The 24,946-nt window shown below is 37.6% G+C and overlaps 1 protein-coding gene across 2 annotated transcripts in view; it reads left to right on the forward strand.

The window, feature by feature from the left end:
* Window positions 1–5,053: 5,053 nt before the first annotated feature.
* LOC124171045 (cell cycle checkpoint protein RAD17) overlaps window positions 5,054–24,946 on the forward strand; it is a 61,960-nt gene continuing 42,067 nt past the window's right edge. For both annotated transcript variants that reach the window (XM_046550193.1, XM_046550194.1), the window contains exons 1-7: window positions 5,054–5,264; window positions 5,406–5,639; window positions 5,849–5,990; window positions 10,274–10,445; window positions 13,503–13,619; window positions 13,750–13,931; window positions 21,482–21,625. In XM_046550193.1, coding sequence (XP_046406149.1) covers window positions 5,262–5,264; window positions 5,406–5,639; window positions 5,849–5,990; window positions 10,274–10,445; window positions 13,503–13,619; window positions 13,750–13,931; window positions 21,482–21,625 — 994 coding nt within the window. In that variant the 5' untranslated portion in view covers window positions 5,054–5,261. The remainder of the gene's footprint in view (window positions 5,265–5,405; window positions 5,640–5,848; window positions 5,991–10,273; window positions 10,446–13,502; window positions 13,620–13,749; window positions 13,932–21,481; window positions 21,626–24,946) is intronic.

Raw genomic sequence — 24,946 nt, forward strand, 5'->3', positions numbered from 1 at the left:
CTGTAAGATTACCTTCATATTTGCCATGGGGCTCAAGTGATTTCATGTTGACCACACTGGCAAGGAATTTCAGATACAAATACTTCAGTATATAATCCTCCAGTACCATGTCATGAAGACTTATTTCCATTAGTTTTTCTGATGGCCCATGATTCTGGTGAATGGAGTTTGTCTTGTTTTCAGTGTGTCCTTGCCTCCTCAGCAGGACTTACAAGTTAGTTGTTAGTATAGTAGCCTTTTGGCTGAGAGCCTAGAATGCCACGAAGTAAGGTTATTCAATGCTTGATGTCGGTTGTGCCTCCCCTGTCCCAGGTAATGCAACTCCTGAGGGAGGTGAATCGTCCAACTTGCAACTATGCTAATCCTTGCTGGACATCTGGCCTCTATTACCCCTACATCAGAGGTATTTTGGTTTCATCACATTGATTTTCAGATTATGGCGGTCTCATTTCATTGTACATATTTCTTTCCTCAGAAGAAGGGCTCTTTGAAAGGTATAATAATAGTAATTTCTTTTGTCAAGATCTACAAAGATATATAAGACACGTCAAAAAAAGTATCCAAAGGAATTACACAAAACTCAAAAACCTGGGGTTTACCCACTTTATCTGCAGTACCTTTTGCACATATATTTTTTCTCATGAACCAAGAGTCAGACCAGTAACATAGGGTTCTGTTAACCATGCAGCAAGGCATCCATTGGAATTTCATGAGGAACGAAGCAGATTTTACCAGCCTCATATCGTGAGAGATCCATACCCATGGATCACAGAATCTAAATGGGAGACTGTCCTAACATTTTTTTCTCAGATAAGACTGGAATATTTTCATGGAGGTACACTCATTTAAAGCCAGAAAGTTAAATCCAGGCTGCTGAACCTAAAATTCGAAGGAGAGGTCACATGGTAGTGCTAGCAATTCCGTCTCGCAATAGCACATTCCAGCATCTCTACTGAGATCGCTTCGAAGCTACTACCAAGTGAACAAATATACATACCACACCAGTCGTCAAATGCGAATATAAAAGATATGCCAAGAAAATGTATGCATAGGAATTAAAAAAGCTGCGCATGGCGGGCTATTCCTTTACTGAAATAATCATGATTAATACATAACTCTCTATGGAAATAATGCTCAAGTTCCATCAAGAGGCTGATTGCAAGGCCAAGTTACAAGCTACATAATTACATATTACGTAGTTTTCTAACTTCAGATTATGCAGAAAAGGGCGGAGATAACGAACAAATTCGGATAATTCAAATCACAATTCATGATCGACTTCTAATATCCTTGAATGGCAACAATTATAAGCATGTGCAATATTTACGGCATAAATACTCTAGGAATGTACCATGCACGAACATGTTCATGGTACCATGTAACTCGATTTACGGCCACGAATTTAATGGATTCCCCTTGTTTACGGCAAAAATTCACCTCACGCAATTTGTATCTCTTTTGTTTGGAAGCAGTGGCTTAGACCATATAAGAACTAGACCCGCCATTCCCCACCCCTACCCATGTCTCGCCGTGTGGCCAACATCTCCCCTCCGCTCCCTTCCTTCCCCACCCACTTTTAAAGCGGCGTGACGTCACGGTTGGGACGCTCATCGTCGTAGCGCATGGCTACGAATGGGGATTCACTGTATCACTGCGGTATTTTGACCATTTTCTTCGCGATTTTTCAATTAAAAGTACTAATATTTATTGTGTTATGTACGAGAAGTATTCTCTCAGCCATGGTTGGATTGGTGAACTTACAATTAATGAACATTGGCATTTTTTGGCATTGGCAGCGACGAAAAAATATTGTGGCAGTAAAATTAAGACAAAGCCCTTTGTAAACTTCCGCAGATTTTTTTCTTATCTCGTTAGCGATCTAGCATCATTCGGAACATCGTTATAAAAACATGAAATCTTGTACAAAAGTTGTAAACGGGGGGAATTTTAGAGAGGAAAAGGGTCATGGTGTAAAGAATTTGCCGGTCGTCCACGAAGTAACGCCTTCTCATAGAGTAATTTTTAAACGGTCAATTATGCGATGCAAATTGAGCTGCGCGCTAGCGCTACTAAAAAGGGATGTCAACAAATCAGCATTCATATTATTTACGTAAGTAATTTAGTTATTTCATAAATGCATAATTTTTTACTTAGCAGACTGCTCTCGTGTTATATATATTTTGCGATGGCGGAAAAAGGTCTAGCGCCGGCTTTGCAAGTGACACTTACGATTTACGTACGCTACGGAAAATTCTGGGAATAAATAATACCTATTAACATACTTATAATTAGAAAGAAAGACAGGATTGGATTAAAATAATTTTAAAAATAAATTTGCTTTATAACAATCAATTATATTTAATATGTATATTGAAGAACTTATTAAATATTTTTATGTAATTTTGTACGTATGTACTTACAGAGTTTTCAATTAAATTTTTTTAAACAATTTACGACATAATTTAATTTTATATTCTTGTCACAATACGTAAGAAAAGAGGATGTGGATTCAAAGATCATCTAAGAAGTGAATCTCATATTATTAAAAAAATCCAGACGCGATTACTCTGTCAAATGTGTGAAATGTAACGGATAAATTTCTATTTTTCACGGCAGTATATGATATTTCGAAGCAGTTGGAGACGCAAGACCATAAAAGATATTTAAATACTGCTCTATCTTCCTCCAAAATACAGAAATTTTAAGTAAAAACAATTTATGAAAACGAAGAAAAGAAACTAGCATTAGCAGATGGATGTATTTCCATTCTATTTTTTATAGTCATTCCTTCAGATCTAAGGTCTGTTCATCACAAGTTATCAAATCGGTTTTTCAGCGCACATGATACATAAGGCCGTTCAAACAGCTGCTGTTTTGTTGCCCGCAGATGTGGAAAATATTGTCATTAAAATATATTTCTATTTCTACATTACACTGTGCGTCTTCAAATGCTGAAAGAATTTTGTGAAACTGCGGAAGTCGCATGTATAAGAAAATATGTACTTGGTTACTGTAAAACGCGCTAGTTACCTCTTTCGTCAGCTGTAGATAGAATTTTTAAATTATACCACACCATGAATTCCTACTTTCTATATCAGGCTTAATGTCCTAGAATTGTAGAAGAGAGTTTTGAAAAAGAATCCTCAAAAGCTAGAGTTTAAAAACAAACAATCACCTTTTTTAAAATGCTATTTAAGTTATTAAGGGAGATAACATTTTGGTAATCGAAGTAGCGAATGAAGTTTAAAATATCTGAATCAAAAGCGGTCAGAAAGTCAAAGCGGTCGACTAAAATCTCTATGACCTTTGACCCCCATTATGATTTTCGGAGGTCAAAATAAATTGTTGTACGGATGAATGAACTGCGTAACCGACTCTGGGACCCTTCAAAACCTATGGTTTGACACGTTTGTTGTCTTGATGGCCAGACATTTAACTCTATGACCTTTGACCCCATTGAGACCTCGGTGGTCAACAAATCAACAATACGGATCTATTAACTGAAAAATCGACTTTGGCACCCTTGAAAACATATGGTTCGAAACCTGGGTGTCACGATGGCCGGACGTTTACCTCTACGGCCTTTGACCTCCGTATTAACCTTGGAGGTCAATTAGTGAATAATACGGGTATTTGGACAATAACAATGACTTGGGTGCCCTATAAAATCCATGGATCGACACCTTTGTTGGTATGCTATTCTTTTTGCCACCCTTATGACCTTATGTGTTTTTTTTTCAGGTTTCTTGTGTCCGAAAACCCAAGTATTGACATTTTTGGTCAATAAAATTTAGACATTTTTCAATCTCGATTTTTTACATTAAAACCACATAAGGCAAATTAAAATTTTTGGTTTGGACCCACATTGTGAGGTCAAAAGGTCAAAATTGTAAAAATTTTCCTTAAACTCAACAAAACTTAGGACCTTTCCCCATAAATGTGCCAATTTTTATGAATATTGCTCGATGCAAAGTTACTAAAATTACGGGTCAAAAATGACACACGACCGTTGGGACAGTCTTAATATTCATTTTCTAGGAATGTCACCGTTAGGTTAATCTACTAGTAATAAGGAATATTTCAAAAATAATTTTGCCTTTTTATGGACCCCTCCCTTCACTCTTTGTGAAATATCGTGGGATTTTGCTCCACGCCTTCTTTTTAATCTCACGTAGGATTTTTAAAAATGCGTATTTTCAGTGTAAATACGTTAATCTAGGCTTCATTGTACTGGGCTTATAAATAAAACGATTTGTTTAATTATTTTTATTGAATATTACCGAGATCGCAATAAACTGGTTTTTGCGGAAAAAATTACGTGATACTTGCCAGGACCCCTTCTTTTTACCTAGAGGGGGTGAAAAGGTATGGTCTAGGGGGAGGAAAGCCATGGTCTAGGGGGGGAAGCCATGTTCTAGGAGGGGGGGCAAGCCAAGTTGTGACATTTTAGCATGGAAAAGATGAATGAAACCAACATTATAAGAACATTATAACAGCGCTTTATTAGTTTAAGAGATCATTTCCTTGAAAAAATAGTTTTATTTCAGTTACTTAACTTATACTAATACATATCATTTTTCGTTGGTTTGAAGAAAATTTGTTGAATACTTTCGTTCCAATTCAGTACTGATTTTGCTTAAAGACTTTTGCGTTTTTTGCTTCTAGGGGGACAGCTGCTCCCCCTGGCCTTCGCTGGGTACGCCCATGACATTCTTAATCAATTTATTTAATACGATCGCTTCTAGCTTTATCTTGATTTATTTAGCTTTTTGCGCACAGTCAAGGCTATAAAATGCCTTAGTTCATCGTAAAAATATATTTATTAAGTGTATAATCATTTTGCGTGCCCAATATCGTCCCTTTTCAGCGACTTTGCAGCGAATGAGCGTTAAAATATCTCAAGCGCGCATACGGAATATCGTCCCAGTCCCAACCGTGACGTCACGCTCCCTCATCCCACTCACTTCCCCGCCGTGCGATGTTGGCCACAGCGTTCCGCCCGAATGGCACGTCTACTTACTTAAATGGTCTAAGAGCAGTGGTATCACTTCATTTGTTTTGGTCTGGTTTGAAAAGCCGAACCGCCGTACGTGTAGCATGTCATAGCATGTAATTGTTGGCTGCAGATATTTATTCGGGACAAGAAATCTCATACGCCATTTGTGGTGGGCATTATCTGTTTCTATTTCGCCAGATAAGCTGTATTCATCCCATTTAAGTTGCATCACAACTTCCGGGACAATTTATGGTCTTTTAGAGCTATGGTAATATTCTGTTGATATTTATAATATATCGATCTTAGATATTATTTGTAGTCTTGTGAAGTTAAAGAATATTTAGGAAGTACTTTTGGGTTTGCTTTAGTTTTTTGCTAGTGTTTATCATAGTATTCTTGGCTATTATAGAGCTGGGTTAAACCGACGTTCGAGTCAGAGGATGGAGGGATCCCGGGACCAATTCTGGAACGTATAGCTTCCTCGAGGATGAGAGAAGGTGTCACTAGTAAACCGAAATTAGTAAAGGAGAAGGCATGGGTTGACAGTTACGAGCCGACCAGTAAAGACCACCTTGCTGTACACATCAAAAAGGTCCACGAGGTAGAAACTTGGCTTACCGCAGCAGTTCATGGAAGAAAGGGGGTTTGTTTTGTTGATTATTCCCTTTTAATGGTGTTGTTATAACATGAGGAATACATTGAACGAAAAATACGAACTAACCTGTTCATGTCATTAAAATGGATTGATTTCTTATGAAATACCTATTATTACGATGAGAGTTTTTGGCAGTCACGGTTCATAAGCTTCAGCCTAATGTCTAACTCTATAAACGTGGTAATTTTTTCTCGCAGACTGGCCCCGTTGGAGTGCTGGTGGGACCCAGTGGCTGTGGTAAGACCGCTACTCTGCAAGTGCTTGCTAAGAGCATGGAATGTAGAGTGAAAGAATGGATAAACCCATCGAACTACAAGACAGGTGGTGCTGGTACTTCCAGTAAGTTTTCTTGTATTGATGTCATACATGCCATAACTATATAGGGGCTGCTTTAGATAAATCGGCCTAAGTGACCATTGGATCAAGAAAAGTTTCTACCGTTATATCTGAAGAGGCATGGTGTCAAGCAACTGGATAAGCTTTAAAATGCATTGTATATTCCTATTTTATTGCTCTCAATCTTCATGCATGCTGCATAGAAAATGATTCCCTTCATGTATCACGATGAAGAACTTGATTCCAAACCACTGTCAAGAAGTTCTTGAAAAATATTATCAATAAAAAGTTGCTCAAGTTAATGCCGACAAATGGTGATGACCAAGAATAGGACGAGCCAATTAAAGTGAAGGATTTTTGAACAATTAGGTAACTATGCTTCAAGTGCAATGCCTTCCTATGATAAGCCAAATAATTTAAAGCAGGGGATATTTATGCTTGAAATTCATTGGAATGGTTTGAAAAGAATCTTTGATTATGCTCCCTCTATGCTGTCCATTTCAAAATTTAAACAACTTTTGAAAGTATTTGAAAGCTTGAATCTCCCTAGAAACTTATTCTATAGAAATTAAATATTCAGCTGTGTAAAGCATGTTTTGTTTTTAGTTAAAGTTAAACCACTTAGGCCATGCTGGTACACCTGCTCCTCATAGGCAGCACAGCTTTTGGCAAGACCTGTCTGATGTAACAATACTGTAGGTCACAAAAAAGAAAATCATAGGTTAATTAAGAATTTGGATTTTAAATTGCATATAAACACACATTTAAGTAATTTATAAGTGAACTATTTTCTTGTAGAAAGGTAATTTTCGTAACTGGAGTCTACATGTTGACTTCGTAATGGGAAGGTTTGATAATTATGGAGGTTGTTATGGGAGTTTTTTTTCGTTGCATTATGAATCAGAAGGGCTTGGAACAGTGGCTATGACTGCATTATAAGGAGGTTTTTGTAAGCTTTTTTCACATGGAGGTTAATAGTAAAGTCTTTTACTGTATATTCTAAATGGAAGAGTTTATTTCAATGTGAAAATAATGCCAACTATTTGTGCTAAGTGTATTGCATTATATTCTTCTTGAAAGGCTTTTGATATTCAAGTCTGATTTTTCTTTTATTACAAGAATTGATTGGAAAATTTACCAAGGCTAAGGGCTATATTGTCAGTTGCTCCCTCTTTACAAATTCAAGTGGGAATTAAGGTGAGGATCAAATTTTGAGAGACGCTCCTTCAGAGAGAGTGATGGCAGAATTCATTGTTCCAATTGTTCAAGCACTGTTCCATTCCAAGAGCTGCTCAATAAAAAAAAAATGAGATGCAATTTTATTTTGGGCGTTCATATACCATACACATTAGCTATTAAGCTAAATTAGTTTGTTATGGAAAGTTTTTGATATTGCTAAATTATGAAAAAAATTTAAAATGTCATTTCCCTGAGCGATATCATAGCCTTTGCAACAGAGATGTCATATGAAATTGACTGCATGGAATTATTTGAGGGAAAATAAGAACCCTTTCTTTTTCCTAAATCTGATTTTCTTATCACATGATATAGGCTGACCAACTAGGAGTTGAGCTTTGAAAAATCAGATGCAAAAAAATTATTGATTATGCATTATACTCATGGAGCAAGTCAAAAGCCTTAATTTTTAGATTTTAGAATACACCTAATGGAAGTTGCATTCTACTCTGGCAAATTGAAGAAGTTATAAAATTAGAGGAAGGTTAATGTAATAGAATTCGCACTCTTCATTGACGATATTACGGATGGTATCAGCCCTTTTGGCTGCAATGTTGTGTTGTACGCGGACGATTGCAAGATTTTTAAAAGAGTGGATCGCCCCACCGACTCACATTCCCTTCAATCGGCACTCAATTTTATCACCGATTGGTGCTCGACTTGGCTGATGCGGGTCAACCCCTCCAAATCGGTGATGATGACATTCACGTTGAAAAACAATCCCCTGAAGCACTCCTACTGCCTTTTAAATAAGCCTATCCCCCTTGTAACCTCCCACTGCGACCTTGGTGTGATTTTTGACGATAAATTAAAATTTCATGATCATATTTCGCTGATCGTGAGGAGAGCAATGGCCATTGTTGGTATGCTTTATAGACTAACAGACCTTCACGACCCTACCGCATTAAGAACAGTTTTTTTCGGTTGTATTCTCCCCATACTTGAATACTGCTCACCAGTCTGGTCTACCGCCTGCCCCACTACTCTAAGCTTGCTCAACCGTCCTTTAAACTTCTTTCTTGCAGTAGTCCGCCATCGAATCCCCACACTCAGATATTACGCCCGTGACGCTATCCTTTCCTCCCTCAGGATACCTAACATAACAAGCCGCCGTTTCTTATCAGATCTCATGTTTCTACATAAAGTCTTTAGTGGTTCTCTACGGACAAACAAAATTCTCCCTCTTTTCCGATTTCATATTCCTCCTCGCCCCTTACGAAACAACTCTCTGCTTCACATTCCGCGATTCCGTCTCTCCATCTCTCAACGCTCTCTGTTCTTCCGAATCCCCTCCTTGTTTAACTCCATCGCTTCGAAAATCCCTTCCCTGGACCTATTTTCCTCTGCTACTAGTTACAAAGCCACCTTAAAATACCATCTCAATAATTCACCATTGTCTAATCAATAGTGCCCCTTCTCACGTTTAAAAATTTTGTTTACTGTTACTTTTCATTTACTGTGCTATTGTTTGTTATCTTTATATATTATTTATTTAGGAACAGCCAATGTAAAGGCCTTTGTGCCGTTTTTAGTGATGAAATAAATAAATAAATAAATTAACATTAAAAAGCTCATTCAGTGTGTGAAATTTAAGAACTATCAAAAAGGAACTTGATATAGGCAATTTTCAAGTAGATGCCAACTTAACAGCACGTGATTGAAGTACTGCAGTGCAGTGTCACCAAATGCAATAAAATATGTTGCAGGAATCTATCGTAGAAACTAATTCCATTTCTAATTGGTCTTTATGACAGGCTTCCATCAAAGTCCTAACTGAATCATGCCCTAATTATTGGTCATAAAAACATGAACTTTCACTATTACAAAACAAGTGAACAAACTGTCTTCTTTCTCTTATATGATGCAATCAGTCTGCATTCCAAGACAATCACATTACAATAATATATACATGGTGCACAAAAACAGCATCATTCTGAAAACTTAAGCCTCAGAATCAATTTAATAACAAATCGCTTTGCCTGCTCTGTAATTTTCACCTTGGGCGTAACACTGTTGTTCTTTTTGTCCCAAGTAGCATTACTAATCACGTGAGATATTGTATCACTTACCCTTCACTGCATTTTGTATCATATATGATACTCTACGCTCAGTGCGGTTATTTTGGAAGGGAATAATTCTTCCTCTCTAACACATGGTGTATCAGGTATGATACACCCCACTGCTGCACTGTGTGGTTCTTGAAGCTGTCAGTAGGTGTTATAGGCGATCAGCATCTCATTACCCACATAGCACAAAATATCTTCTAAATGTCTAGACAATATCTCTAGATGTCTAGAAAATATCTTCAATGTCTTGGATATTTTGAATATCTACTAGATGCCTAGATATGTCTTTTTAGTGGAGACTCGATTTGTATTTTCCCAGTGAAATTAGCCAGAAAGCACCCAAATCTCGAAAAAAAAACTATAACTGCTATGCTTTTTGGTGGATGGATAGATGAAGTCATTTTGTGCACGTGCGATACATATTACACGATATTTTCTAGACATTAGCTTAAGACATTCTAGACATTTTGTGGACATGTAGAAGGTATTTTGTGCTATGTGGGTATGTAGAAGGAAGTCCGCTCTCTGCATGACACCCTGACGGTTTTTCCAAGCCATCTCTAGAGTAATCAGTATAATTATGTTATCATTACATATAAGAAAATAATTAGAAAAGTTAGAGGAGTGCCAATGTGAAGTTTTCAATAAGTATGTGTATCAGATGTGTTACATATACATCTAATGTAAAATTTATCTATAACCATTATGTATCATATTTTTTAAATTTTCCTTAAGAATAAAAAAAAAATGGCAGAAAAAGTTAATTAAATATAGTGATTGAAGCGTTTCTGGATATTTTTTATAAGAAAATATTTTTTTGGCATGTGTATAGAAATTCATGCAGTTAAGGGCTAAGTCAATGGTAACATGAACATCATTTTCATACAAATCAGGATGAGATCTACCTAATGTTTGGTCATGAGTATGTACTTAACAATTTCCATTGATTCTACTGGTTTAACTAATTGGTTTCATTGTCCTCAGGTCAAGAATTTGTGGGCTCTACCAATCAAGTGGAACAGTTTGAGGACTTCCTCTTTCGAGCTAGCAGGTATGAGGACCTTTTCGGGTCCACATCTAAGGGTTCTCTGCTGCTGGTTGAAGACATCCCAAATATATATCTCCTAGACTCATCACTTCTGGAGAAAACAATCAGGTGAAACTCTCTGGAATTCTATTTTTACTTACAGTGATACTGGAGTTGCAGTAAATCACCTTCAATGTATTCTGCCAGGGGAGAGGGATATAGTGAATGTAATTTTTATCTTTTTAGATTGTGTGTTATTTTTCTGGAACCATAATTCGTCTATGTGTAGATTTTATGTGGTAATGCAGATGACTTAGTGTGGTTTTTGGTGAATGCTAAGTGATTGTATTTATGCTACCACCAAATTCAATGTATGTTCACATAAAGTCAATGAATTGATTCCTTTTTGTAGCCCACCATCTACTTTATTGTCATTTAGTTTTTCCTCATTTAGTTTTTTTCCGCATTTAGTGTTTTAAATTTTGTCCCCCCTGAGAAACGTTAAATCAGGATTCCACTGTACTCGTTTATCTTGTTTCACATTTCACCAATAGTGTATATTGTATATTTTTTGTTTTGTAAACTTTTATTTACTGTTTTTAAATGTTTGCAATGACGCTATCAAGGGATTAGGTGAAAGAGGGGACTTATTAGTCTCAACCTTGCCCGAATGAAGACACGTTTATATTATTATTATTATTATTAATAGAAGAGAGCGGGTGAATTCCATTAATCCCAGAACTTCCTCAATCATAAAGTATCATTTATAAAAAAACTAGATAATATGTAACTGTAATTACACTGTAGAATAATCATATCTACCAGGGATAGCTCGATGGAAATCAAATTGACAAAAGATAGATTTGAAATGACCATAGTATCTTATCACATAAATGAACTTAAGTGTCTATTGCACTCTCTAGAATGTTTTTCATCAAAAGAGGTGAATTTCTTACAAAATAATATCTTAAAATATTTTTGTTTGGCTTTGAAGTCATCTGCTTGAAAAGTGATCCTAGGGAAAACATAATTTTCGACTGCCTAGCTCTTGCCTTCTGAATTCATTTGGCAGTTTCTAGGTTCCCTTCCCGTTGTCATGATCATCTTGCATCAGATGCATCCATGTGTGAAACGCAAACTCCTTGGCTGCTGCATGATGTAATCAAGGGTTGATATCTTCCCAAATGCAGTAAGTCCTAGGCATGCGAACAAGATGCGTTCCGAGACCTTGTTCGTGAGTTGAATAACCTATGCAAGGTATCGAAAATTGTGGTTATCCTACAGAATGCAACACTGCATTACAATTTTGCATTTACTCACGATTGTGATGAACTGACCTGGCTGCGCGTGCAATGCAAGAACAGGTGGGAAGGAAGAACAGGCAATATGCTGAACAGTTCCTGACAGATTAATTGATCCTTTGTTCAGACTGTGTACAAAGTGCCAGTCCCTCTATGCCACACCATGTCGCATTGGCCAACTCCAAAGGCTCCAAATTTGAAATTATGGACACACTTGAAATTTTCAAATGTTTGTGTCTCTGAAAGTTCATAAATCGAATGTTCGTAAGAAGAGGACTTAATGTACAACCAATTTATGATCGGTAATGAGTGTGTCACCATAATTCCACGGAAATTATGGTGACCCACCATATAGCAAGACCATTAAAGCAAGATCTGACATGTGTGTCCTTGACTCCCTCATTTATAGCCTTGCTGCTTGAAAGACGGAGGGATTTTGCTTCTTCCACTCCACCTCTCCTTTACTTCTGCTGCACTCCCCTTCCTCTCGTTGTGCGGTTGTTTCTTTCTATCCCCACAACTTGTTGCATAAAACATCAATGTTGTTCTTAACATTATTGATTGTGTTGCAGATTGCGCATTTGCAATTTAATTTCATGATATACCGATAAAAATACCATTAATGTGTAGAAACATTTTTATTGAGATAAGGAGAACTCATTGTATGGCATGTTTGCGCATTGTGGCGTGTAACTATCACGAGGAAGTGCAAAATCCACCTCGCCACAACTGAAGGATTTGCTGGTGAAACACTGGTCATGTGACGAGAAAGTTATAAATTTTGGGTGAAATATTTGTAAGGAAAATATGAGTACAGGCGATTGGTTTGTTCGCAGTTTGAAACCTATTTTCATTGCCAAACCCAAGCGTAATAGTTTAGATGCGGAGCGTGTGAAGTTCGTTTTTATAAAATAACTTGAAAGCTCATAAAAATATTTTTTAATAATAGGGTGGTTTTCTATTATTTTTTTATTGCCTAAATCGAAAGATTATTACTCGTGGAGTACGTATTTCACGCTTTTAGATTTTTAAATGACGATATCTATTTTTCGCAATTAAATGAAAAGTGAAAATTTTCAAGCGCGTGAAAACGCGCCGCGTAAGTATGAATGCCGGGAAATCTCTCCGTGTGACGTATTTCTGGTTCCCGCTGCCGCCCTGTGAGGTGACCTTGAGGCGAGGCTTAGCGCTGATCCGACGCAGGCTTCTAGCGGGTAGCTGAGTACCCTGCTGGCTGGTAGCGCTTGGCTTAAATAAGGATTATTAATACCTTATCAAACGAGGAAAACTTTCCGACCTTAGCCAGTTTTAATAAGTGATTATTAAGACAGGTTTCCCTGAGCTCTGCGCCTCATGCATGCATTGATAACCTCAGACGATGTATAACTCCTATCTTCTCCTATAGAAACTAGGACCCTGTGACGTCACGTGGAGTGGCATCGCATGGGCGCCAATCTGGCCCTTTTCAAATGAGGATAAAAATGGACCATGCCATTCGTCTAAACCGGTATTTCTAAAACGAAATAATTTGTATATTATGAATACACTAATGGTGGGTAACGAATCGAAATCAATGCCTTTCGTTTTCTTTGATGAAGGAAACTACCCTATTAAAAACATTAAAATGTGTATGACAATCTAAGTAGCATTCCTTTGTTTGTATGTACCTGAGGAAACTTGAATAATTACTTTGCTTTATGGCAGGCATTAAAAAATACATTTGGATGTGAAAATATCCGAAGATCAGACACTTGAAATGGAGTATCCAATCAAGATCTGGAAAAATTCTGGATCTGTCCATCCCTATTCAAAATACATCATTAGATGCCCATCTGTAACGATCCAACCCTGACTTCATGATTAATGTCACTCTCTTCACTTGCAGGAAGTATGTAGAAGTGGGAAGATGTCCACTTGTTTTCATCCTTGCTAGTGGAACAAATCAGAACGTGGAGAAGTTATTCCGTAAATTACAAGTGGAACATCAGATAAAAATAATAAGGTAAAGTTCTTAATTTGAGGATTTTTCCAAAATATTTCTTCAAAGGAAGACTTTAAATCTTTATGTAGCAAAGGTGAATTTTATGATGGTTTTTTGCCTGGTCAAAGCTGTGTTTCTTTCTTCATTCCAGCTTTAATCCAGTAAATAAGACTCTAATGTTCAAAGCTTTGGAGAGAATTCTGAAAGCTGCGAGAACAGATCAAAGTATTAGTGATATGGAGTTGATGAACATTGATGATGCTGTGGATGTAGCTAATGGTGATATCAGATTTGCCGTGAATCACCTTCAATATATGCTTTTAGGAGAAAGGGGTAAAGTTAATGCTATTTTTATTTTATTAGTTTTCAATTATTGTAGCTATAGTGTATTGCAAAGATGTTCCTGACATATTGTACCTGACCTGACCTAATGACCTATGCAAGAAAACTGTATCCCAACAAAATTTTAGCTGCTACTTTTTCTCTATGGCATATTGATTTCCTTTTCTTTCTGAGAATGCATTGCCTTTAGGATGGAGATGAGGGGAAATTCAATTATGGTATTTTTTAAAACCCAAAGTTTTGACAATATCAACTGTGTACTAGGGCGGATCGCAAAAATCGATTTTTTTCAAATCCATCTGGCCCAATGAAAAAAAGTTGTAGGACCGATCAAAAATAAGGCCTGAAAAATTTGAGACCTGTACGTGAACCCCTGACCCTCGCTCAAATGCAATTTAGGGGGGGAGGGTCAAAATTCGAAAAATACAATATTTTATGGTCATTCCCTATAGATTTTGACGAGTGCCTGTTCTTTTAGGGAAAAAATTTCGTGGATTTTGACGTATATGCCACCGTTTAGCCACAAAACTCCTAATTTGAGTCCGCGTCCGCAAAGAAAATATTCCAACGCCCACGCAGCATCGCGGATACCAGAGCCGCAGGCCGATCCCTTCCCCTCCACGCTCGCTTCTCCCCCTCCCACGCCTCTAATACAGCAAAATTTATCCCGCGCATGCTGCTAGGAGGTCGTTTGTCTTTGATAATATAAATCAGAAGATGGTAGAAGGTAAAATGCGATGCGTAGTGAGACGACTTGTCCCTTATTTGGCGCCTCGTCGGCGTTAAACAAATCGATGTTACCAACTTTTAGAGAAGTTATGAAATAATTTTAGACCTGCGCACGCAGGAAAGGAGACTATGGTCTATGAAGATGCCTCTCGAGTGGCTATGAAGGTTTGGAAACTTAGGTTATGCATTTCTATTCCGGTATTTTCCGACAGCTGTGACTAAATGGATGAATAAGGGTGAAGGCCGCCGGCGTACCCTCCCCGATCTCCTCTCGAACGCCCCAGATGCAACAAAATTCACACCAAGTGCGTCTTTCTTCGTTAGTCTTACTAATATTTGATGTATCAGCATCGTCCAGTGAGGAACAATCACGAAGGAATTACTCAATTACCTGCTTTCCAGTCTGTATTTCTTATGTTAGTGTCATTCCTCGTCTTTTGCTGCTTTCAACAAAGTTTTGGTAAATTCTTTCGCGAATCTCTCGTCCGTATGTATAATAAAAGGAATATTGAAATTTAAAGTTGAACTTTCATCAATAGATTTTTAAATTCCACAGCGCTAAGCTCAGATATAGCCGAAGGAACCGGAGTCTCTCTCCAATATATCATCAGCCTTTATGTCGATATTAAAATCCAGCAATTAAAAAAATCTCGGATTGGTCACCAAACGCATCCTTGCAGAAACGCAAATTGGGTCCCTAGATTACCCTCCCAACGTTTATGTCGCAAATCAAAGTCAACATAGTGCAATTAGCAAATAGACCACTGTAAGGGATGAAATACGATTTGATGCTTTCCCGGCGAATGATGTGGGTAAACTCTTTTCGGGGTTCAACAAAATTTATCCCTTAGGATGAGCCCTCAGTCGGAGCTTGAAATGTTGGCCATTATGGAAAAATTAACCCGGTGGGAATCCCGAGAAGAGTTTACCCACACTGCAAGGGATGTTGGAATTATGCTTATAGCAAAGGGATGATGCCTCCTTTTTGGGCGGTATTCGCTTGGTACCATCATAATCAAATCCTTTTTAATTCTGTGTACCTAATATTCACTCGGAAAGGAATCGATAATCGCAGATTTTATAACTTTTGCTAATCCTCCGACGGGGGAGGCAAACCTCCAAAAGTGGGACCCTGTTTCTTCAACTAACACCACACATTCCCCTCTAAACTTCTATTGATAAGTCCACTTGCCTTTTTTCATCAGACAAGAGTATAGTCTTTCATTCCAATAAAATGGAACCCTTTGATGACACCCCTCTTTTCTTATTTACAGGAATTACCATCTTTTTCTGTATACGTTAGTAATTCTGATACACTAGCTTTTATGTATCTTACGAAGTTATGACTTTTGCGTCAGCTAAAGTTGCGGGAACGAGCATTGCTGTTTCTTGGTTCTTGCATATACCTCTATCACAGTTGGCAGACGCATTTTCCCCGAAGAAGTTCCAATTTGAGGTTATAGTCCTTAATGTTTATTTCATGAGGAAAGTAGAGATACAAATCGGCTAATTTCTCGCCAGTTTAATTTTCTTCGGATGAATTGATGAAGAAAATTTTTGATAGTATTTTCCCGTACAAGAATTGACGATGATGACTCAACGTTCTCCTTTGATTCCCTTTTTTCCTCAGTTGTCCAGCTTCTTTAGGGTTCAATCCAGCAGCCATCTTCTTTCTTTTCGTCAGATTGTCTCTCAAAATACTTATGCTCCTCCATGCTCTTACACGCAAAAATATCGCATAATTTAAAATGTTCCTTTAAAATTGTTTGAGTCTTATACTTCAATCTTGTACTTCAAAGATGTCTGACAAATATTTCCGAATGGTGTAAAATGAATGCCTTGCATTTAAATATTAGTAAATGTAATGTACTAACCTTTTGTAAATCTAAGATTCCGGTTCTTGTCGATTACTCTATGTCTGGACAAGACCTTGTTAGAGTGAACCAGAAACTTGACCTGGGAGTAATATTTGACTCTGATTTAACTTTTTACAGCCACATTGAAGTTACAATTACAAAAGCTTACAAAACTCTCGGCTTCATTTTTCGCAATTCCAGAGACTTTAATAATATGGCTTGTATTAGACTCCTATACATCACCCTAGTTAGACCGATTCTGGAATATTGCTCTATGATTTGGTTTCCATTCTATCATAAATATGAGTTAGGCCTAGAGAAGGTTCAAAATAAATTTCTTAGATTTGTGGCCTTTAAGGCCGGAATGGTAAGGGAAAGTGGTGAATATGACAATATTTTGAAAGTACTCAATATCCTCACCCTTTCTGCACGTAGAAAACAAATAGGACTAATATTTTTACACTCATTGCTTAATAATCACATTAAGTGTTCTTATCTTTTATCATTAATTAACCTAAGGGTTCCATCAGTTCACTCCAGATGTCACTTCCTTTTTCATATTCCGCATTTGAGAACCAATTACATGTTTCACCTACCAGTTTTTCAGATAATGAGGGATTTTAACAAACATTGTAACTCATCAGATATTTTTCATTCATCCCAAAATGCATTAAAAAAATTTGTTCGCCAAAATGTATAACTTTACTTTCATTTGTATTTTATTTCAATGTAACAATTTCTATGGTAATTTTTTGTAAAAGGACATTTGTCCGTATAATAAATATTATTATTATTATTATTAATAAAACCCACTTTTGGCCTATTAGGATTTTCCATAAGGTTTAGTACTTCCTGTGGTACCGCTAAATCCATTTAGTCACATTCATAATGGAAGAGAAGCGCGTCACCATAGTTTGCACACCTTCATAGCCACTCGAGAGGCGTCTTCATAGACCGTAGTCTCCTTTCCTGCGTGCGCAGGTCTAAAATTATTTCATAACTTCTCTAAAAGTTGGTAACATCGATTTGTTTAACGCTAGATGCTTTGCACCTACTATTTAAACACTCGTTCAAGCTCTATAGAATGAAACCCATCACCTTTCTCTCTCTTTTCTCTGAAAATTAAAAAAAAATATTTACTAAAGACATAATATGCAAAGTAGCAAATTCTAGGAGTTACCTTGAGCATTGGAAAGGATGGAGAATAACACCGAATACGAAAAAGCTTCACCACATTAGTTTACTGTAGATTAGGAATCAAACCATTTGCCCAGTACTTAGCATCAGTCACTTCGTAAACATATTTTGTCAAATTAGAGCAGTATAGATGATAGATTCCTCCCTGTGAAATTTCTTGTTAATATCCTTAATACATTTTTCAAAGATTCAAATGAATTTGCAAATTTTATGCTAACAAAAAATTCCCATGAATTCATACTATAGTGAGGTTAGTGGCACAGTAGCTGTATATGAGCCAGTACCAAAATGGTCGCGAGGGAGACTTGGTTCAGTGCTGGTGACACACTGCTCTGCAGATGGTGCTGTGCAACCCATTGGCTGCTCATTCTCATTAGCACGTTGCGTATCGGGGTATTTAAATTCCTAAGAACGCCGATTCTGGAAATATGTGCCTATTAGGGCATAATGCCTATGGTTTAAACATGGTTAAAAAGCTAATATTTAGAATATAACTTTACCCAATCAAACATTATGATGCATCAATTCATTATGAATGACGAACAACAACTGAAAACATACTAACAAATACGTATTGTACACTTTAAAATTGTTTAGGTTGACGCGCCTAAATGACGAGAATCTTCGTCATCCGTCCGGAACGTTAGGAAAAAAAATGACGAGAATTCTCGCCATCCGTACGCAACGTGTTAAGGAGGAGGGTTTTGCAGCTCTCAATCCCTAACCTTTCCTCTCCCTTGTTATCTATTTGCCTACCCTATGTAGTCCTGGCATGCCATTTCCATCACCTATCTTGTCGTGTGCCATTTCTTGGCATGGACGCCTCTCCCTATACGACTTGGCAACCCCTCACCTCTCATCGTAAGTGTGGCCCCAATGGACCAGTTCATCAAGCAACCTCGGCTTGTTGATTAGCTGCCAACTATAATTAGGCTTCAGATTGCTGTGAATAACTTCTAATTGAGTTCCTTAGGGAAAGGGTCCATTTAGCATCCAATTCATGCTCTGTATGACGATGATGTACTCAGCAAAGGATTTGCATGTACATATATTGTATTTTTCATAAATTTACTTATACCTTGCATTCTGTTATAAATATCTTTCTTTAAATATGTTTGATAATTAGGGGCACTAGAGGCCACCTTAGCCTCCAAAAAAATCATTTTCTCTAGAAAAGCTATTTGCCCAACACCAATTTCTTGCTCTATCACATAAAATTTCAGCAATTAATTTCTATGTTAAACTATCTTTCAATTTGAAGTACTGCTTGAATCTACTAAATTTGTCCAAGAAGTCCATTACACTTTCACTCACTTGGCCACCTAACAGAAGTTCCCATTGCCACGTGGCTACAATTATACTTTCCTACAGAATTATGTTTGTCCCATTCTCCAGATATTTTGAATCGTCAAGGAGCCCCTGTAATTTGGATTTCTCAACAGCATTCTGTCTCGCATGAGCTTCATTATCATGAAGTGTCTGAACATATTCCCGCAATCTTTTACTGATTTTGAATTACGTTCTTTTCACAAGAATTTTATGCATAGATCAACACAATCAGAATTGGAAAGTTGATTAATTCAAGCTGTGGGCGATTTTGATGCCATATTGATTACTGACAATCCAAACCGCACTCAACTGGGTCTAGAACGTCTGGGCATGAGCCACCTTGACATGAGACTGTTTTGGCGTGGGACACCTCGGCGCGAACCACATAGGTATAGAACCATCTTGATGTGGCATGTCTTGGCACAAGATATTAATGCGCATTCAAAGAAAGTCACCATGATAGCGATCAAATTATATTGATAAAATAATGGTTCGAAATGTTAAACTACCATTTGAACGTTGAATCAGAAATTTTATTTTCTGGATTTCACACCTCAGTCACATAAAAAAATTGATTAATTTTATGCTTGTACAGTTTTTGGGTGGCAGCAGTCGGAATTATAATTATTATTATTATTGCCAATTAATTACTTTTGAATGGAGGACGTAATATGCAGAATTGTATTAGTAAAAAGTAAGACACCGCAATAGGGTAGTTTCCTTTATCAAAGAAAACAAAAGGCATTGATTGCAATTCGTTACCCACCATTAGTGTATTCATAATATACAAATTATTTGGTTTTAGAAATCCCAGTATAGACGAAAGGCAATGGTCAATTTTAACCTCCTTTGAAAAAGGCCAGATTGGCACCCATGCGATGCCACTCCATGTGATGTCACAGGGACCTAGTTTCTATACGAGTAGATAGGAGCTTTGCATTGTCTGATATTACCAATGCATGCATGAGGCATAGAGCTCAGGGAAGCATGTCTTAATAATCACCTATAAAAACTGCCTATGGTCGGAAAGTTTCCTTCGTATGATAAGGTATTAATAATCCTTATTTAAGCCAAGTGCTACCTGCTAGTATGGCACTCTGCTACCTGCTAGCATCCTGCGTCGTATCAGCGCTCACAGCCTCGCCCCAGGGTCACCTGACACGGCAGCGGGAACTAGAACGACGTCACACGGAATTTTCCCGGCATTCATACTTACCCGTCGCATTTTCGTGCACTTGAAAATTTTCAATTTTCATTTAATCGCGAAAAATAGATATCGTCATTTAAAAATCTAATTGCGTGAAATACTTACTTATCTTTCGATTTAGGCAATAAAAAGATAATAGGAAACCACCCTATTTGAAGAGCCCTTTTCCCCTAATGAGAATGTTTACATCTACATTTGATCACATGGTGTGAAATTTCATTGCTCAACAGTATATCATTCCATTTTACTCCAAAAGTTGGCCTCCCTCCGCTTCTCAAATTTTTTAATGTTTCATCCATGCTACTTATATTTAATTATATATTGCCGGCCTCGGTGGCGTCGGGGTAAAGTCCTCGCTTGCCAAACCGAAGGTCGCGGGTTCGAGTCCCGCCTGGGTAAGTTACCCTTATCCAGGGCATGGGCGTATGTCAATGTCCTTCATTGTTAATCGTTAACTCCCCATTGTAAAGGCCGAAAATGTGCTGTTTATGGGGTAATGGAAATAAATAAATAAATAAATAATTTAATAATTATTTATTAATCTTCCATTATATTTCAGCTACTGTTAATCATACCTCAATGATGGCTACTAATTTTCCTCTCTTGCGTGGATTCAATGGCATCTCTGAGTAGGGAACTCTATCCTAATGCAATGTTTTGACAATGAGGTCATCAGTCCTTGCAAACCTGAAATGTTTTCAAACTCAACTGTTGTCACACACATAAACCATGGAATCCGCTAGTTGATTGTTGTGTTTCTCTCAGAAGATAGCTATCATTGGTTATCCATAGGTTATTTTAAGAAGAACATCCATTTTTTATTGTTGTTTCATGAACAAATGTGAAGGAGAATTCAAGGGAATGCCTCCAATGATCACATAATGCCATCTAACTCCGTTTCATGGAGTTGGGGCCATTGCTGGTAGAGTGACACCTACTTATCCATTGCGTATTTTAACGATGAGAAAATGAAGATGGTTTGCTTTGCTTGAATTTCCCTTGTTGGTCAATGAATAAAAACTCACTGTAGAGGAAACCTATTTTTCCATTGAGTGATAGTGGTGGCACTATTTTTGTTGGGATACTTTTTCCCCCATTGTAAATAGTGAAATATAGTGAAACCCTCTATCCCCTTTATTTTAAAGCCTTGAGTTTTCCAGTGTTCAAATGAGATAATTGTTGTATTTTATGGGAATATTTTTGAGATACTTTTTTATCTCCAGCTCCAGTTATATGCTGTGTTCCTCCGGAAAAAGTATTGGCTAAAAATGTAGGAAAAGGTGGTCCAAATTGTGAACCCGGCAAATCAATGAAGGACAGGGCAGCAGATATCTTCCGATGCCTGGGAGCTTTGCTGTACAATAAACGTGAGTACATATTATTATATGCTTGTTTTAAAATGAGTGTTGTGTAATTTAAGGCATGCGATGCAATATCAGTTGTTTTTAAGAGGCCATGCCACCTCTGTTTTAGATTGAGACTGAAGTTAATGTCAATGTCATAAAAAGTTATCTCAGGCCTCAAAATTTAGAAAATGTATTTCGGTGTATTTTTTTCATGGGGAATCAAATTAAGTACATACGTTTATAAAGTGCCAAAGTTATTTCCTCTACAGGAAAATTGGGAAGCACTTTATTATAAAGAATGAAAAATAAAGATTTATTGAAAAATCTTTTGCTTTGATGGAGATAAAACATTAAATTTAAAAAATTGCAAAAATTGATGAAAAGCTAAGTGTTTTGATGTAACTTAATCAATTAATGATTTTTTTGTGAAATACCATTATTAAACTTTGTCTGGTGCACCTGATAGATGTTGCAAACTTCTTTTGGATTTCCACTCTAGACCTAAAATATCTCAATCCACTAGACCCTAAATGAACCATTACAGTTCTAAAAAGCATGAACTGCTCTCCTGGTCCTAAGCATCACATATTGGGCAGCCAAATTTGTTTCATAGATGTTGGGGCCATTGCTGGTAGAGTGACACCTACTTATCCAACCCGGCAAGTAATACCCTGCAATTTGTGCAAATAGATATATTTGAATTTCTCTAAAGCCTATAAGACATCAATAAAGAATTATAAACACATTTCAACTCAAAAATCCCTTTTTCAGCGAAGACTACATCTGAACTACATGGCTTACGACAAAATTCCATCTCAGAATAATATTTTGGCTACCTAATGTATTAAGTTAGTAAATAACAAAAGACCTTCTGCCAATTGCATTTCATGTGCCTACATTACAGTAAAACCTCCGTACAACGAATTTAAGGGGACCGGGAAAATCATGACTTCGCTGTAGAGGGTTTCGTTGTATAGGGGTAACGAGCGGGTTGCGTCTTCTCAGGGGCACAAAGTGTTCCGTGTGCTTTACGATGCAAGTCGAGTAAATTTATCAATCTTGCTTCATTCGCCATTAAAACCTTCCCTAGAGTGATGATAAACAATTTTTATTTTTTACCTTCTAATACCGTGGCTATCACCGCGTGATTTTCAATCTGCGTATTTCTTATTGAAATTACTATTTTCATCATCCATTCTGCTCTACGTCTCATCGCTTACTTTAACTATAAGGAGCGCCAAAATTAATATTCAAAGGATCACGTCTTAAAGAGTGATCCATAATTTTCCTGAGTATCTAGTCGGCATTATTCTTTGAGTGCAATAATTGAAGTCGATTGCAAATGGCAGTTTTGTGCAGCAAATTTGCCTGAAAGAGCAATATTGCCCAAAGACTTACGAAATAAAGTGCATTGTTGGCATCCTATTGAAATTCCGGTAAATATCTATGTTCGTGACCGGTGTGTACTGATATCTATAAACGATGATGGAAGTTAGGTGGGGCGTGTTATTTACCGCGAGTAAAATCGTGGAAGTTGGCAATCGAAGTAACAATGGCAATCTCAAATGATAATGCATTCAGTATGACCGATACTCCTCTCAGGTATGACTTAATAGAAGCTGGACACGATCGGTATTCTGCTGGTACACCCATTCCTCGGTGCCAAAACGCAGTACTATCCTCGAGTAAGCCACGTAATATTTGAATCCACGCTTTGTCGTCTTTCATCCAGTGTTTAGGAGAGACTAAAAATCTCCATACGGTTTCAACTTTAGCCCGAGAACCAAGTCCGAGACTTATACGCCCGAGTTACCCAAGGAGGGGGTGGTAAAAAGGTAGGGAAAAGGAGGGGGTCGTCGTGACAAAGGAGCCCGCCGACGCCCTCGGGAGAGGATAGAATTGGAAGGTAAGGAAGGAAATCCCGGAACCGTCATCAGTAGGCTGCCCCGGGCTACGCTCAGCGAAACCAAGCTTACGCAATTACTTTACCCACTGATAGACAAAAAACGACAAAAAAAGTATTCCCCGAGTATAAGGACAGTTGGAATCGCTGGGAATTCATCCAGTTCACCTCTTCATACTTATTGTTAGTCAATTTTTGCGAGGTTTGTGGTTTTTCAGTCCTTTACCGAACGTATCTCTCGTACGTGCCATTTGCAGGCCAAAACTATTAAACTGGAATAATTAGTCACTAAAGCACTATCTAACCAATTCAATACGACTTACGTTAGCAATCAGTTACGTTACGTTAGCAGAGAATAAAAACACGTGAAAGAACCTGATCCCACTCCTTTTCGCGTCTTTTATGACACTTGGAAGGACTTCTGCCGAAACCAGTCGAAGATCGATAATCTGAAAACTCTAGTTGCACTGGTAATATTTCATGCTAACAATTTGGAGTGGAGATGTTTCCAGTTGGGCACAGCAAGAAGTCTAACCCCACGCACGCACTGAAATGAGGAGGAAAGGAGTGGATTTAAAACTAACCACTTCCAAACATTTCATTCCAAAATGTCTATTATTCAATAACATTTCCCCTCCGAAAGGAAGAAGAACTACGCACTTAGTCGACTGTTTCTCTACAATGCTGCAGTTATCTCCCCTCCCCTTCCACGTTTCTTCGGGGAGCCCTCCCTCGCCCATTCCTCTCCTCAGTGATTCCCCTTCCCCTAACTGAAATCTCATGCGTCTCCGACAGTGCGTGACCCTGTGGTCTGCCGCTCTTCAAGTAACCCAACTTATTTGACACACACCCAGAAGGAGGACAAAATTCATGTATTAGTAATCTGCCTTTCGATTTATCTCTCCTTCACTTACCTCATCACAAATATAAATACAGCATCGTCTACTGTCCTCGCTGTATATACAGTCAGCTCTCTTGAGACTTACCTCAGCCGAAACATTCCATATTCTTTGCAAATGAGTACATTTCAGGAAGTTTAAACAAATTTCGAAAAAATGGGTTTAAATAATATTTTTAATAAATAAGAGACGGTATCTGTTTTTAAGTTTTTTAATCCAAAATTATTCTATTTAAAATAGTTTTGCAAAGTTGTCTGTCTCATCCTTTTTCTCATTTCTTTACTGGCTGCTTGCTCAACCTGCCGCAGAATTTTCAAATTTTCTATTCCATCTTCTGAAGTAATAAAAACTCGCTCCAAAACATCTACTGCGTCCACCACTTCCTTCCAACTGGGGCGCACTACGCAATTGCTGGACTCTTCTCTCTCTTCATCGCTCACATCCTGCATCTCTGTGATTATTTCAGGGTCCTCATTCTTGCCAAAAACAGCGAGACCATCATCAATGTTTGCAAAGTCTTCGAAAGATACCCCTTTAATG

The sequence above is a fragment of the Ischnura elegans genome, chromosome X (genome assembly GCF_921293095.1).
Source record: "Ischnura elegans chromosome X, ioIscEleg1.1, whole genome shotgun sequence".
NCBI lineage: Eukaryota > Metazoa > Arthropoda > Insecta > Odonata > Coenagrionidae > Ischnura > Ischnura elegans.